General features: G+C 40.4%; 1 protein-coding gene across 2 annotated transcripts in view; it reads left to right on the top strand.

Annotated features, from left to right (window-relative positions):
* Positions 1-18,244, top strand: part of OLFM3 (olfactomedin 3) — a 171,999-nt gene that overhangs the window by 132,357 nt on the left and 21,398 nt on the right. For both annotated transcript variants that reach the window (XM_075182560.1, XM_075182559.1), the window contains exon 3: positions 15,925-16,080. In XM_075182560.1, the coding sequence (XP_075038661.1) occupies positions 15,925-16,080 (156 nt within the window). The remainder of the gene's footprint in view (positions 1-15,924; positions 16,081-18,244) is intronic.

The raw sequence follows: 18,244 nt of genomic DNA, 5'->3' as shown, positions 1-18,244 counted from the left end.
AGCCACTGTGCTGCCCATGTTGACACCTTAATGTCAACAGTCATAATGTTGACATAGTTAAAAGGTCAACATTCAGAATGGGTTTTGTTCTTTTAAAATTTAAGTTATTTTTTAAAAAAAATTACACTGTTGCCAGTGGTATTGCTGGCGGCGGCATTGCCAGTATAACTTTAATGCTTTATGTCGACATTGTAAATGTCAACTTTACAACCTGTTAACATTCACAATGTTGACACTTTAACCCTATCAACCTAATGAACATGTCGACATTCTGAATGTTGTCTTTTTAACTGTGTCGCCATTCTGACTGTCAACATTATGGTGTAAATATTCTGAATATCAACATATTCATTGTTGACATTTAATTATCAAACTTTTGCATTGGTGCATCTGGATGGTCCACCCAATGCACTTTAATGTGCATGCCTACTGTTGGCTCTTGTGATACACCACCATAGTAGAAGTGCATCCAGGTGTGGAGAGAGGTTGAAAATTATGAAGAGCTGGACTGTGGATGAGTGTAAATATCGAAGTCCAACTCAAACCACTTTAGAACCACCCCTTTCCTTAAATTAAACTTTTCAGTTGCTCTTCTAAAACACTGCACAGTTTATCCTCTTTTATGGGTCTAATTAATCTTGATAGTAATGGAACATCGAAACTGACTTTATTTTATGTGTATGTATCTTTTCATTGTTTGATGTGCACCTAGAAATATACTTTTCTGCAATAGTACAACTTGGAGTCTCCAAATGTGTCCCATTAAAACTATAAGACAAGACCCGAAGACCACCAGCTCTGAGCTACTGCAAAATTCAGATACTGTTGCTGTGTTGAAATGGCTATGTGCTTCTCTATGCAGTAAAGATCACCACTCAAAAATGCATCCTCATAACCGATTTGTATCATTTTATTAATCTACTAATCTACAAAATGAAATAATTTTTGCACTGCTCTTTAAACTTAGGTGCACATATGACATACTTAGGGCTCTATGTGCTAATGTACTTAAAGCCCATAAGATTCTGCAGTTCTGTTTTTGGAACCATATGTAAGAATAATTTCTTTATTACCATATGTGCATAGTGCTGCTCTACTCGCACTCCTTAGGACATTTTCCCCTAGAAGATGGCCATGAAAAACCATAAACACAAATAAGGAGGAAAGACTGGATATGAGTTTCTCATTCCACCATATTTTCCTTAGTACATAGACCCTTTAGCAACAAATGCCCTTGCTCTGCCATGCTATTCCCATAGATCTGTACAAAATACTGCTCCTCTTCATATGCCACCATCTTGCTCCTCAAACCAATGAATTTTGGCAGACATAAAAGAGCAACATTACAAATCGAAGTATTCAACAATGCCAAAGAGAGTTTTACTCTGCATCTTGACATTTTCCACTTTTTAAAGACCCAGAGGTATATTAACTAAACTGCGGGTTTGAGAAAGTGGAGATGTTGCCTATAGCAACCAAATCAGATTGTAGCTGTCATTTTGTAGCATGTACTAAATAAATGACAGCTAGAATCTGATTGGTTGCTATAGGCAACATCTCCACTTTCTCAAACCCGCAGTTTAGTAAATCTAGCCAATGTATAAAGACATGCAAAATATGGTTAAATAGGTTTCATAGGAGCCTTGCGCAGTGTGAGAGGTGTAAGTAAAAATGAGCAGACATTTCAGACCAGACATCACTACGGAAATAACTTGTGCCAAGCTCCTATGGGACCAAACACTGAATTGAACTCCCCCATAAGTGAAGCTTGTGTAGAGTATATTCTACACATTCTGATGTCAAAAGGTGCATCCTCACCACTTGATAATGTGTACTGTAGTATTATCTGTGACTAGTGACTTATCTTTGATTGGTGATGTCAGAGAGTATCAAAGATAAGGATATCTTGCACAGTCACACTTTTTACCATTTATAAATTTATTGAGCAGTCATACCAGTGCAAGTTATTGCATCTAATTCTTTGTCAGGAGCTGTAAGGTAAAGCTCAAATTAAATGTTCTAAAGCATGTTCCATAAGACTTTAGAAGGTAGCTGAAGTTCCAGATATTTCCCGAGGCTCTTTTCACGTAATCCTCTGAACTCATGGTTACTTAATAACAGTTATATTGCAGATCCCAAACTGTGAAATAGCCACTCCCACTCAAGACATCAAGAAGTTCCTCAATATGATCCTTAAGAGTTCTACAGTCAACCCACAGATGTTCTGATTTATTATTTTTGCATAGAACTACAATTGGTGAAGCATGAATACTTTTAGATTGGTTATAATCTGCTGATCTGTCATATTTTTAAGGACCTTATAGAATATTTAAGGTGGCATTCCTGGGAGATCTCACCCCAAATGTTGTAGCATTTCACAGACAGATACTGTGATATGTTGGACACTTTTGCCTCATCCCTTTTTTGGGTAAAAGATGATGTCCTCCAATTGATGTAATCCAATCAATGAGAGGACATCATTGATGTAAATATGTTCTCTCTTGCATAGCTTCCCACCTACATTTGAATATATCTAGAGTTGATTCAATCTGGGAGTCTCCAACATTCATTCTATTATAATCTCTAAAGGGACTCCAGGTAATTTGCAACCCATCCTTATGTACTATTTTGCAAATAACTGGAACATCTGCTTAATTTCATGAGCAGTGCCAAGGCAGATATAGGAGAATCACTTTACTGTTGAAGAAACTTCAGAAATGCTATTTTTACAACTTGTACTTTGGAACCAACAATAGTGTAAACTGGAATACTGCCTTCAGATGGTGGTCTGATGTACAATACTCCTTGCAAACAGTTTGAAAATATACTTGTGATCTACCATGGTGGTTTCTACTACTTAGTGGCAAGTATGGCCAACATTCTGACATTTTGTAATTTCTTACTGGGCATGGAGAGATGAAGTGACTTGTCTCACAACACTCAAAACAGAGGAAACTTACAGAAGGAGGATTGAATTGAGAATATCCAGCACCTGCAACATACTGTTCATTCCTGTTAAATACTGCAGCTTCCACCTTATATTTGAAAAGCGCCTTTGATGCAACAAGTTAAGATTCTCAGATACAAACATTGGTGGAGAGTATTTCAGCTTTCTTTTCCTTTACTTTAGACATCTGCTCATGAAAAGTAGAATGAGTGCTAGTGTGTAAAGCCATACTTTGATCTCCAACAGCTGGGAGTCCAGGTAGCATTGTAAACTTTAAATGGTTTCTACAATGATCTTCAATTCCCTCAATAGTGATTATGTTTCTAGAGACCAATTTTTTAAAACATGTGGTTCAGACATCCAAAGAACTGAAAGAAAATTTGTTTTCTATCTCATATTCTGGAGTAGACCTAGCCAATAATAAAAATTGCAGAATCGATATGTCTTTTTCAAAGCAGCAATGTAATCTATAGGAGATACCTCACAGGGTGAGCCCTTTATATAGCTGAATATTAATTACCTTAGACTGGGAAGCTATTTGTCTCTCTGTCCCTCACTCCACACCATAATGACATCCATAATAATTGACACAACATCAAACAGACAGTGGAGAAAATATGGCCACAACCTTTAATTTCTAATTCATATTTCTATAGCGAGGAGTGGAACCAGGCAACCAATTGCCACCAAAAAGGCATTACTTAAATCCAGTACCTCTCAATAATCAAATGCCATGGATCATGTAAGCCATGTGAACGCCAGCAGGCAATCTGACCCCCTGTGTCAGTGTCATAAAACTAGGGTGTAAAAAACCCTACCAAACCTTCAGGACCTTCAACAGGCCAGTTATCGGATTTCCTCCAAAAATAACCATACAGTATGCCTTTTTTCAGGGACAACCCCCTCTCCATAACCACAACACAGTCTGTGACACAGAAACTTAATAAAGTCAAGTTTCGATATGTCCATTATTTAATATAGATTGTTTCTCTCTTTTTTTTTTCTAACAATTGATATCTCGTTTCATCTCCTTCTATTTCTTCTTTTTTTAAAAAACAAAAATAAAGATAAAAATCACATAACATTATACAATATAGACAACTGTAAAAATTCAATAAATATACCATCTTCTAACCCAACCTAAACTCCGAAGTGGGTGGGCTTGGTGTTGTTACCTAGACCACCCACTTGCTGAAAAGAGAAAAAGGTGAGCGCCTATGTCAGGCTTCCAAACGCCATATGGTCTTCTAGCTGGGGAATCTCGTCCACCTCCATTTTAACCAACAACATCTCCCCTGCCTACGACAGACTCGTGCGCTCATGAACCTGCAGGTGACTCCTATTGAGTGCCTTTTGGTAGGCTTTTCTGAATCTCTAAGTAAATACATTTCTCTAACATTTACATTGTTGACTCCCTCCACTTTTCAAACTTGTCAGAAGGGTACTAAAAAAAAAAAAGCAGTTTATGGTATTTAGTTTGTCCATGCACAATGATTTCTGGTTAAAACTGCTGGTGAAAATGACATCATTCTGCATATAAATATTTTCTCCACTCCCTACTTTTGGATATATTTGTGCAAATGCTAGTCTGCCATTTTTTATTTATGCAGATGCTTCCTTAAAATACATTTTCAAATAAATCTATTTTTGCCATTAAAGGGTCAGTATTTAGTTTGTCTACTTGAGGCTCTCTATGGCTCTCATTGGATTTATATTCAATAGTTTAATATCTTATGTACTATAGTTTCTACTTGAACACCAGAAATAAGAATCTCACAAACTTCAAACCAGGATCAGAATCTGGAGCCTTGTCCTTCTCTAAAAAAAAGGTAACGATAAATTAGGTAGGCAATACTGCAATACTTGTAGCAAATGCAGTGCACGCACAAGTATACAGAATTCTTGTGTTTTCCGCTAGTACAATCCAGTATGGCCTACCTGATTCTCGCCTTGACCCTCTTAAGTCTATTCTCAATGCTGCTGCCCGCCTCGTTTTTCTCTCCCGCCGCTCTGTCTCTGCAGTCTCCCTCCAACAGTCACTACATTGGCTCCCCATACCCTACAAAATTAAATTTAAACTCCTCACCCTCACCTTTAAAGTTCTTAGTCAATCCTCCCCTCCCTACATCTCCAATCTCATATCTACCTACACTCCTACCCACCCCCTCCGCTCTGCCTGTGACCACCGACTTACTACTTCACTGATCACCTCCTCTCACTCTCGTTTTCAGGACTTTGCCGGGGCTGCTCCCCTGCTGTGGAACAATCTTCCACATTCCATCAGGTTAGCATCTACTCTCAAAGGCTTCAAGCGTGCCCTTAAGACTCATTTCTTTATTCAAGTCTATCAGTTGTCTTCCTAACTTTCTTGTCCTGGTCTCTCCCCCAGTTAGTACCACCCTATTTGTGTCTCCCCCTTCCCTTTAGGATGTAAGCTCTCAGGAGCAGGGCCCTCTTTCATTGTGTGCTCCTTCTACTATTCTACTATTCCATCACCCTCTGTACCACTTGGCCTGCTTTGCTAGCCCTGTTTTTCCTGTTGTCTTAAGCTTCGGCCTACTTCTCGCTGATTTCTACCATCCTCTTCACTATCTGTCCCAATAATAATCTGATTTGCTTTACCCTGTTACCTGTGTTTGTATATATTTTTGTTCTTTCTGTATCATGTTGTGTCTTGGTTCTCTGTTTTCTGTATATGTAATGTACGGCGCTGCGGACCCTTTGTGGCGCCTTATAAGTTATAGATAAAAATAATAATAATTATAGAGAGTGCAATGAACTGTCAACTTCTTTTATAAGTGTATAGACATGATAGTTTTTGATGCTTCCTGATGCTAATCAAAGCAAATTAATTTGCAAATGGCATATTTTTAAAATTCAGCCACATTTCTGAATTTGTCAAAACACTTTGCCCATCTCTTTTATTGTCAAACCCTTGGTGAGAACACATGGTGACATTTATTGATGGTGGGGTATATTAAAGTGCAAAGATTGGTAGGGAATCCTACACTCCCACTAATTAGGTTGGCAAAAAAAAGCTGTTTAGAAGTCCAGATTGTGTAACAAGTAACATTTTGTTCCTCCTCTCCTGACATCAAAAAAGTTAACATAATTTTGAAGTAACATGAAGAACCTGTTCCCTCCACATAACACCCTCTAAGGGTTTACTTTAATAATGTACTCAAAATTCCAATAAAGTGACTGGCACTCTTTTCACCATCTATTGCTAAATATCATCTAAATGCAATGAAAACTGTAGCTGCAGAACCCAACTACACCCATAGTAAGGTATCCTTCTATATCTAAAGCCCCCTGACTGGGAACAAGGGTTTCCTAACAGCTCCTATTAAAGGTATTAGCATATTTATATATAAAAAATAAAAAGTGGTAATATAGTGTTAATATTAGAAATAAATAAATAAATAAAACTGTGACCATTGCTTACTGCATAAATTAAATAAGCAAGAAGCACATCTTGCATGATGACACAGTTGAATTTGCAGTGATGGTTTGTCCACTGTATAAATGTATTCTAAATATTAGAGTATATCGGGAAGAGGGGTGTGTGGCCTGGTTGTCCATGGAGTAGCATATTTTCAAAAATCCAAAAAGACATCCTGGAGCGGTGAACTGTGTGTCTCTGACTTACCTGCTACGAGGAACAATCTACCCTGTTGTTACTGCCCGCAGTGAGGTGTTCGATGGAGCTCTGTAGTCCCTCTGTGCTGTGCCCTGGTGTGTGCAGCCACCCAGCCCCCACTCACCACTTCTGTGTTGAGCTCCGCACTGGAAGTGAGCGGTTCCTCATCTGCTTAAAGAATGCCTCCTGTGGGTCTTACCTCCTAAACTGCAGCTCCGGTGTGTGGCTTGGGATTTTGGCAGTGAGTTCCCACTGGCGCTTGTTCCAGATGCCATCTTGTCTGCACATGTCTTCATCCGTTTTCTCTGGAGCCCTAGGATGCTGCTGCATAGCTGTACACCTGGTGCACTGGAGCCCTATCCCTCCCTGTGAACTGGCAAATTACCTGTTCTCATTTAAAATTGTTTGGGACTGAACTTGGGCTATCAGGTAGCATTTGAGACCCAGATGGTGAGGCGCCCTGTAATTAATTCTTTAGCTCTATCCTGCACATACACTGCCCTGGTGTTATTATAAATGCACTTTTCACCCTGGATACTGTGCTGACTGCAGAAAGACATTTTTCTAGATCTTCTCAGATCATTTCCTCAGCAATTTGATGCTTAGTTTTCTACACACTTATAACTTCCATTACAGTGCCCCTAACAACTATTATTACTGTCAGGCTGGTTGGACCATTTGTCCTGTTTCCCACTATTCTTTGTGGTTAAAAAAACAACACAGCTTTGTTCAGACTCTAGATATAGCACATGCATTGTACTGCTTTTCCTTACCTAATATACACAATGGGCTTGACTTCCCAAGCTGCTGCTGCAGGCAGATTGAATCATTTCACCCATTCTATTACCTCTTCAGCACCGGGATATGGTGTGCAATTCTCCTCTCAAGGGCCACAGTCTGTATGTGAAACAAGCACCCACGATTATATTGCAAGAGGATTTACTTGTCATCAATTCTTCTGAGAAGTAGGTGACTAACAAAATAGGGGAGGTGCAGATGGATTTCTCCCTCTTGCCTCAAAATATAGAGAAGACCAGGGAATGATTTGTAGAGATGCTCACTGACCCCCGTGAAGTGGTTTTGGTTTTGGATCTGGATTAGCTTTGGGTTATGGTTTTGGTTTTGGCAAAACCACCCTCGTGTGTTTTGGTTTTGGTTTTGCTAAAATCACATATTTTTTTGTTCCTACATTATTTTTAGCCTCAATAACACTAATTTCAAAACATTTGCAGTCAATTTTGACAACCTCACAGGTCACAATATGATTTTTATACACTTTCGGACAAATACTGCAGCGACTTGGCTGGATGGTAAGCGACAGAGCAATGACACAAACACATAGCAGTTCCTAGCACATCTAGGACACATTGACACACAGCAGTGGCAGAAAAGTAAAATGGTGCAAGATGGAATTGTCCTTGGGCCCTCCCTCCCTCCCTGAAATTGTCCTTGGGTCAATTCCAGGGAGGGATCTTAAAAAGGAATCCAAAACTCGCGAGATCCGACGATGTCACAATGACGTTTTGCCTCGTTTTCAATTCCGAGGGCGCGCGAGAGCTTGGCTCGGTACTCGGATCCCTTAAGTTCAGGTGTGTTCGGTTCTCGAGGAACCGAGCCTGAGCATCTCTAATGATTTGTGAGGCACAGACTCTCATATCCACTCCTAAAGAAACTACTTCCCTGATGAAGCGACAAATTGCTAATTTGTAGCGATTACTTTATTGCAAACAGAAGATGTCGAATATCAAAGCATGACTACGCAGCAATAACATCAGATTTGTGGGTCTTCCTGAAAAGTTGAATGGTGACAGTCATGAGACTTTCTTGGAAAATTGGCTGATCCAACTGTTTGATAGGGATGAATTCTCGGACCAGTTTGCAATTGAAAGAGTGCCCTTTTTGTTGCACCTCTGCTGACCTTCATTGCACGATGCCTCACTTTGGCGGATCCAGAGGGGGTTGATGGGGGCAATCGCCCCCCATAGCAGCCCTCTACATACCTTTGAATTGGGGGTGAGAGATCCGATCAAAGTGAAGGAGGAATAGGATCAGCCGGGGCCAACCAATCAGAATTAGGAAGGTGCTTGGCTATGCTAAATCACCCCCACCTGAAAAAAATTCTAGTCCCTTGACACCTCCATTGTAGAGATAGAGATGCTATCCTGAGACTTACTCTGTTAAAGGATACTACATTATACCAGAATATGTGTGTGGCGGTCTTTCCAGATTTCAGCATGGACTTTCAAAACATCAGGGCTTGGTTCCTGCCAGTTAAACGGCACATGAGAGATCTTCAACTACCCGTTGCCATGTTGTTACCTGCGATATTGAGGGTGGTTGTGAATGGCACTACTCAGTTCTTTGATTCTCCACAAGATACAGTTACCTGGCTGGACCACAATATTCATCTTAGAATCTGCTCTGGACCGCCTCTCACTCACTATACACCAGAAAAGCCTTGCTAACTTGACACATTCTGGGTATTGTATTATATATGCCTGCTCCTCAGTTTTGATAAGGTATGTTATTTATCTCTCATACTTACTGTATTCTGGGTTTACTGTTTTCTGTTGCGATTACTTGTTTATATTTGGTTTACTATAATGGAATCCATCTCTAAATAACATCCTGTCCACTGTCTTCCATATTTGGACAGAAAGACCATGACATTACGGCCAACTACAATTCCTTTTTCTCATCTTTAGTTTTCTATTGCACTTTTAGTATTTTGCAGACTTTTATGGCGACTCTTGCCCCATGAGAATTGTTCGGGAAGGTATGGTTTATAATGTTTAGGATCCAAGTATGCCTTAGTTGGGATTGGGTATGCGAGATGGTGGTCAGGGATGTGTACATGTTTCATGTTTCTTACTCACTCACATCAGTCCCTAAATTTGGTCAATAATAATTAGAGATGGTCACTGACCCCCGTGCTTTGGTGTTGTATTCGGTTTTGGATCTGGATTATCGTCGTGTTTTGGTTTTGGTTTTGCTAAACCGCCATTGTGTGTTTTGGTTTTGGTTTGGGTTTTGTTTGGTTTTGTTTTGCTATTTTGTTGCAAAATCAATGTTTTTGGGCCTAAAATAACCAAATTTCGTGTTCCACCTGTTTCTTGGATAAGTAATGTAATTGTAAAGCTAATAAATTATCCAAAAAAACAGTTTAATTCCTGGTAGGAATGGCCTTCATTAATTCTACACACAAACCAGATTGTCTTCCTCTCCATCTATGCATAATGGCAATGCAGCCATCATCTTTGGGTGTATATTACACCCTACACTTATAGTTAAATATCTAAAGAAATGGACAAAGGCAGTTTGGTTTCTGTCTCTATAGCCCCTCCCCCCGCCCTCCACAATATAAAAAATAAATGGACCAAGGTAGTTTGGTGGCTGTCTATGACCCCCCCCCTCATAGACTGAACAATATAAAAAATAAATGGACCAAGGTAGTTTAGTATCTGTCTGCATCAGATCCCCTCTCCACTAGGAGTAAAATAGAAAAAAAGCAGCCTGGATAGACTGAACTATATAAAATATAAATGGACCAAGGCAGTTTGGTATCTGTCTGCATCAGACCCCCCCCCCCATCCACTTGTATTAAAATAGAAAAGAAGCAGCCTGCATAGACTGTAGAATTAGATTATTAAAAGAAATGGACAAAGGCAGTTTGGTATCTGTCTGCATCCTAATCATCCACATCATCATTAGCGCCCTCGTCGCCTACACAAATCTCATCCTCTTCTAATTCCAAAGTGGCATCCTCAATTTGTGTATCACCGGCTACATTCGGGCTGTTCGGGCACACATCAGCAGAACTGCTGAAAGGGCCCTTCTTTATGGGTACATTGTCAGAATGCTCACTGACATTCCACTGTTGGATGGACTCTCCACAGGGATTGCCCTTAGTGTTTTCTTGCAGCTCGGCTTTCACACGTAACAGTAGTTGTGCACCACTTTTGGAATTCAAATTACTTGGTCTTGCAAATTCTATAGACAAGCCTGCTTTTCTTCCTCTTCATCAATGACTTAGCAATTGAGCACTCCTCTTTGGGTGTATATTACACCCAAACCTTATGACTGTAAATTAGTAAAAATACAGTTTAATCCCTGATAGGCCCTCCACCATCCTTTGCATGTTAATAGTAGGATTGTTTGGAGTTATGGTCAAGGTCACACTTTTTTGTAAAAAAATCTAACAAGCCCAGATGTTGATCTGTTGTGCTCTGCCCCCTGCGTCATCCCTGCTTGTGTTTGGAAAGTGCATATTGGTGCCATAACCTCACGTGCCAGAACTGCTCCCACTGGTGCCACACTGCTGCAGGACTTACACAATCAACCGCATCTTCATCGTCGGATACCCAAATCTCCACCACATCCTCTTCTAAAGACAAAGTGTCATCCTCACTTGGTGTATCACCGGCTGCACTCGGGCTGTTCAGGCACACATCAGCAGAACTGCTGAAAGGGCCCTTCTTTATGGGTACACTAACAGAATGCTCACGATTAGACATCCCACTGTTGGATGGACTCTCCACAGGGATTGGTGTCATTTGTGATTCTGAGCAAACAATATCCTCTAATGCCTTACTGTTATCTTGCAGCTCGGCTTTGACGCGTAACAGTAGTTGTGCAGACGCGTAACAGTAGTTGTGCACCACTTGTAGGCTCAGTAACATTTTTGGATCTGACACTAAGGCAAAGGCCTCATTCTCTCTTTGCCACTGCCTGGTTTTTTTTGATCGGCACTTAACTTTTGCTCAGTTACACTTCTTTTTGGTGTGTGTTTTTTGGACTGATTTCAAAAGACTGTGTCACTCACTGGAGTGTGAGTGCCTCCACTCTGGTACGTGGTTCTCCATCTTTCCCGCTCACACCTGTGTGGAACCGCGGCCGTCCGCCATCCTTTCGCACTGGGCATGCGCAGGTCCCTTTGACAACTACACCTGACCACTAATGTGATTGATGGATCAATCACCCCTCCCTACTTAAGGCACCTGCAGCCTTAGGTAGGGGCCTGATCTTGAAGTCTCACTCCCAGTGAACTTCTATAGGTGTGTGCAGTTTCCAAACTGCTTCCAGCTCTACTCCTGTGTGCAGTTTCCAAACTGCTTCCAGCTCTACTCCTGTGTGCAGTTTTCAAGCTGCTTCCAGCTCTACTCCTGTGTGCAGTTTCCAAGCTGCTTCCAGGTCTACTCCTGTGTGCAGTTTCCAAGCTGCTTCCAGGTCTACTCCTGTGTGCAGTTTCCAAGCTGCTTCCAGGTCTACTCCTGTGTGCAGTTTCCAAACTGCTTCCAGCTCTACTCCTGTGTGCAGTTTCCAAACTGCTTCCAGCTCTATTCCTGTGTGCAGTTTTCAAGCTGCTTCCAGGTCTACTCCTGTGTGCAGTTTCCAAACTGCTTCCAGCTCTACTCCTGTGTGCAGTTTCCAAACTGCTTCCAGCTCTACTCCTGTGTGCAGTTTCCAAACTGCTTCCAGCTCTACTCGTGCTTCAGCTTCCACGCTGCTCCCTGCTCAACTCAGTGGCGGTTCCCATACCGCTACAACGCTTCACTTCTCAGTTGATTCCAGATCTACACAACTGGGTATGCTCTACTGACTATTGACTATTGCCTATTGCTCGCATACCAGTTGTATCCATTGATTGCTGCACAGGGTACAAGTACCCATATAGACTGTGTTACTGCATTGCTTCATTTAGGACTAGCTTTCACTCAAGCTACCATATCTCCTCACGCTACTACTTAGCGTTATTGTGCATATCTGCTGTGACCAGCTTCTCCTCTCTGCAAAGCATCTACTCCATACAGACTATTCATTGTGCCTTCCATCTCTGCCTCACAAGACATTGCTCTACTCGCGCTGTTTCCATACAGCCACAGTTTGCCTTTCAACTTCACTCTCCTGCACCTGGACAAGTCCTCATTCCTTCTCACAGCAGTGGTACAACTTGCTGCACGCAGACCACCGACTACCCTGCTACCTACCTGCACCAGTACTATTCTTCCCATCACTACAGTGGTACAACTTGCTGTACGCAGACCACTGACTCCTCCTCTGCCTACCATCACCTATCCACGTCCACTCCTCGTGTCTACATTATCTTCAGCCTCCAGTTTACTGCTCCAAGTCGCTGACTTCCCTCTAACCATAGCTGCAAGTCGCTGACTTCCTCAGACTATCTCTACTCTCCTGCTGTTGTGTCGCTCCAATCATTCACCTGCCTGCTTTGAGGTGCGTGCCATAACCCCGCCTCTCTAGCAGAGTTCCATCTGGTGAAACTCGGGTAAGCAACTCCTAGTGCCCGTGACAGACTGTGTAGTTTGACATCGCCTTGCGATGACGTACTGGGAACACTACCATCAGGACTGGTGACAGAACCTGGTTGCTCATTCTGCTCATATGTGGACTGCTTTGAATCCATTCTGAGCCCAAAGCACTTGTAGTGCTACAAATTATTTGGTAGATACTGCTGACAGATAGTAATTTTCACAGCCAGAAATATTTATGCACAATTATGGGGGACACCCCAAAAGCACTGGGGAGTGCTAAAAAGTATTTGGTAGATACTGCTGACAGATAGTAATTTTCACAGCCAGAAATATTTATGCACAATCAAGGGGGACACCCCAAAAGCACTGGGGAGTGCTAAAAAGTATTTGGTAGATACTACTGACAAATAGTAATTTTCACAGCCAGAAATATTTATGCACAATTATGGGGGACACCCCAAAAGCACTGGGGAGTGCCAAATATTGAAAAAAAAAACAAACTCCTCTATCCCCCTCTCTTCTCTAGCGATTTTTGATAGCTCAATTGGAAAAAGAATATTGTATTCTCTGTCCCTGCTCTAATCAGCCTGTGACTACATTCTGCTCTCTCCCTCTGTCAAATGGCGATGGATTGCTGTGGAGGCGTGTATTTATAATCTTGAAGTATCACGAGACCCGAGCCCCGAGAATCGACGATGTCACAATGACGTTTGGCCTCGATTTGGATTGGGAGCGGGCGGAAGAGTACCGAGCTACTCGACTCGGTGCTCGGATAGGCGATATTTGGATGGATTCGGTTCTCAGGGAACGGACCCGCCCATCTCTAATAATGATACAGTTGGCCAATGATTTTTTCCTAACTGCGTGATCTGATCATAGGTTATCCTCACAGCTAATTAGGTTTAAAGAGTTGGAATGTGAACAAACACAAATCATCTGCTTCAGTTTATCTATTTGGATGTCAGGCTAAACCTTGCCTCCGAGTCCATTGTCTGGCTATTGATTGTAAAATGCATAAATGTTTCTAGCTGCTCTTGAACAACTTGAACAAGATACTATCACTAGATTTCATTTTGTTTGGGAAAAATAACCTAATGGTGCATCCTTGGTGCTTCCTAATTGCTTGAAGCTGACTTTTTATGTTCTTTTGTGAATTGGCTCCTTAGTATCTAATCTATGCATGCTGGGCATCATGTAGAGTTGAATGCATTTCCCCTTCGAAACTATTCAGAAACGTTCTGTTGCAAGAAAAGGGGACTTACGTGTGTATATTGATTTGCACATATGTCAAGATTTGTGCAATTCAAAGACAGTAGTATTTATGAGTCAGGCATACATTAGGGGCCTGATTATCATTAAGGAGTGCAAAGTGAACATAAGGGGACTGATTAATTAAGGAACTTAGGCAAGAATTTTAGTAAGTTTTCTTTAAGTTTTCTGGACAAAACCATGTTGCAATATAAGGGGTGTAAATTAGTTTATTATTTTGCACATAAGTTAAATACTGACAGTTTTCTCATGTAGCACACAAATACTGGATAGCTTATTTGTACACTTAATATATAGTTGATATTTGTGTGCTACATGAAAAAACTAATTTGCACCCCTTGCATTGTAACATCGTTTTGTCCAGAAAACTTAAATAAAAAAACTTACTCAAATTATTGCCAAAGTTCCTTAATGAATTATTCTTTAAGTAAAGTACTCATTTTTTTTTTACTTAAGTTTTCTCCTGGACAAAACCATATTACAATGCAAGGGGTGCATTTTAGTTTATTATTTTGCACATATGGAAAATACTGGCTTTTTTTTCGTGTTGCACACAAATATCAACTTTAAATTTCAGTGTACAAATAAGCTATCAAGTATTTGTGTGTTACATGTAAAAACAGCCAGTATTTAACTTTTGTGCAAAATAATAAACTAATTTACACCCCTTGCATTGCAACATTGTTTTGTCCAGAAAACTTAAGTAAGAAAACTTACTCAAATTCTTGAATAAGTTCCTTAATGAATCAGGCCCAATATGTATTTTTTTGGTATAATCATTAATGGAAATACATTAAAAACATTTTTTTTTTGTGCTGTTTCCCCCCCCCCCCCCCCCATGAAACACATATATCAGGATGTTAATAATGCTTACTGTACATAAACTGTATTTCTACAGTGGCTATCGATTGAAAATACATGTTCTGTCATGCCTACACGATCGTCATCACTATCACTCAGCACTTAATCTGGAAATTTTACACAAAATACAGCACGTATCGGCATGTACGTTCCTTGATAAATCAGGCCCTAAATGTACAAATGTGTATACTTAGTGAGAATAAGAGAGAATAGTATTATGACAGCATTACCAATAAATGCCAAAGTTGCATTTCAATATAAACATATAAAATGTCATGAAATACAAACGAATCCACCTCCACAATTCCGTTGTTTATCTGCTTTAGAATCTTCTTTCCTGCAGTAGTACAAATGGAAATGACAAATATGAAATGTAAATAGACGTTCACAACTTGATATAAAATAGCTGCAATGCAAATGACTAAAGTGTTGGAGATGTCAAAATGCATGCAACCAGTAAGAAGCAGTTAGATAGTACTGGTGTCATCATTATCACTGTGTTTCTTTACACCAAACCTCCAGTATGCACAAAAGTTACAGTTGCTAAGAGGTATATCTGGACTTGTACCCATGTCTATTTATATGGCACTTCCATGGGGAATGCTACGCTTAAGTGATCCCACCCTTACTGTACTCAACTTAATATTGTCCATCCCTGTACTGTGTAAGGGATGGCAAGTCTATCATATACATAAATCTAGGTACAAACGCAGACCTACATGGACTTGCATATGTGTGGATATATACTATAAATGAGGCCGTTATGTGTATGTATATGTATAAAAAAAATTGTACAATAAATATGTATTGTTCATTCTGTCTTCCTGTATATTGTATGTTTTTGTTCATTCTAAATTAATAAAAATAATATACATATATATTAGATTTGATAAAATCTGCATTGCATAACCATATATCCTGTACATCCTATATAGGTGCAGAACATGTCACAATCAATAGAGGTGTTGAATCTACGCACACAGAGAGATTTCCAGTATGTGCAGAAGATGGAGACCCAAATGAAAGGTCTGAGGTCCAAATTTAGGCAGATTGAGGAAGATCGCAAAACGCTCCTAACACGTCACTTTCAGGTGAGAACACTGATATTAATAAGGTCTGTCATCTTGAACAGAATTGTTAATAGCTATTCTTGCTAAGAACATTTGAGGCAAGAGTTGTTCATGTTGAAACGGTTGACAATAGCAATTGGTACTGTGGGAGTCTCATTTGCTGCAATGATTTGGTAGTCAATTAACTCATATATAAATTAAAGTAATTCATAAAGGAATGTGAAAATAACTTAATTAAATGTATCTGGCTCCGACTGTACTTAAAGGTGATCTGTCATCAAAAATATGTGAATTATATTATCTTGGTTTGGGAAACCCTGGCCTATACCATTGAGTATGAAAGCCTACTAATGTACATATAGACTAGAGCTAGATTAAAGTGCACATTCATGGGCAGATTCAGTTACTCTGCCCAGGCACCGGGCTGCTTGTAAAAGTCATTCATACAATTTCAATACACGCTGCTCTGTGATGTTCTAATAATAATAGACCAGAGTGGACCAAGAGACCTGATTATGTCCAATTTCAATACAAATGTGTGCAGAAGAATCATATGGGATGCAATTAGTGCAGACAGATGATTACTACAGAGACTAGTAAAATAGAGACCACTTTTTACCTTCCCTGATGATATATATATATATATATATATATATATATATATATATATATATATATATATCTATAATATAAATGTCTAGTGGCGTGTGTTAGTCTGTCTGTGTGTGTGGAAAAAATAAAACCAAGCTGCAGCGCCACCTGCTGGGCGGAGTTATACAATGACCTACTAAATTCTTAGTGTGTGTGGAAAAAAAAATTCAGAAAGGGCTGAAATTTGGTATACTAAGATGTTTTTAATTTGTTAATTTAATTTGTTAATTGTTAAAAGTGTTTATAAAGATTTAAAAAAAATATATATATATTTCTTGAAGGAGAAGTGACAGTTGGGAGTGGTTGGTGGTTGCCGGGGGTGACAGTGGGGAGTGGTTGGTGGTTGCCAGGGATGACAGAGCGAGAGGAGTGTGATACTCAGGACCGCTGAGAGAGATCCCTGTGTCTGGATAGACATCTGGATAGATGTGGCGATGAAAATGAAGGATGAGGTGATGGAGAAGAATGATGAGGTGGTGACATGTGGACAAAACCACGTTAAAAAAGGGCGCTTACGTCGGGAAGTAATGCTCTTCCCCTGAGGAGGCCTGGGCTATGGCCCAAATGCATGACAAGAACCTTTTTAACACCTTAAGTAGCTTGATTTGACTAGAATGCATGAGTGTCATGCAGGGGTTAACTTGTGTGTGTGTGTATATATATATATATATATATATATATATATATATATATATATATATATATTAGAGATGAGCGCACTCGGATTTATGAAATCCGAGCCCACCCGAACGTTGCCGATCCGAGTCGGATCCGAGACAGATCCGGGTATTGGCGCCAAATTCAAATCTGAAACTGAGGCTCTGACTCATAATCCCGTTGTCGGATCTCGCGATACTCGGATCCTACAAATTCCCCGCTAGTCGCCGCCATCTTCACTCGGGCATTGATCAGGGTAGAGGGAGGGTGTGTTAGGTGGTCCTCTGTCCTGCTATATCTCGTGCTGTTCAGTTCAGTGCTGTGCTGTGCTGTGCTGTGCTGTGCTGTGCTGTGCTGTGCTGTGTTCTGCAGTATCAGTCCAGTGGTGCTGTGTCCTGTGCTCTGTCCTTCTGAGGTCAGTGGTGCTGCTGGGTCCTGTGCTGTGTCCTGTTCAGTCCAGTGGTGCTGTGTCCTGTGCTCTGTGCTTCTAAGGGCATAGTTATTTCCCCAATATTCCCCTGTGTTTAAAAAAATAAAATAAAGTTATTTAAAAAAATACCAAAAACTAATTTAAATTTTTTTTAATTACCACAAAATTTGCACAACCAATCCTGCAGTATAAGCCCATTGATACTGCAATATTACCAAGTTCACACATTCAGCAGTAAAAGTCCAGTGGTACTGCAATATTACAAAGTTCACACATTCTGCAGTATCAGTCCAGTGGTGCTGTGTCCTGTGCCCTGTCCTGCTGAGTTCCGTAGTGCTGCTGGGTCCTGTGCTGTGTCCTGTTCAGTCCAGTGGTGCTGTGTCCTGTGCTCTGTGCTTCTAAGGGCATAATTATTTCCCCATTATTCCCAAGTTTTTAAAAAATAAA

Source organism: Mixophyes fleayi, chromosome 8, assembly GCF_038048845.1.
Source record: "Mixophyes fleayi isolate aMixFle1 chromosome 8, aMixFle1.hap1, whole genome shotgun sequence".
In the NCBI taxonomy this organism is placed as follows: Eukaryota; Metazoa; Chordata; class Amphibia; order Anura; family Limnodynastidae; genus Mixophyes; species Mixophyes fleayi.
The sequence above is the reverse complement of the archived record's forward strand: the minus strand, read 5'-3'. Positions and strand labels throughout refer to the sequence as shown.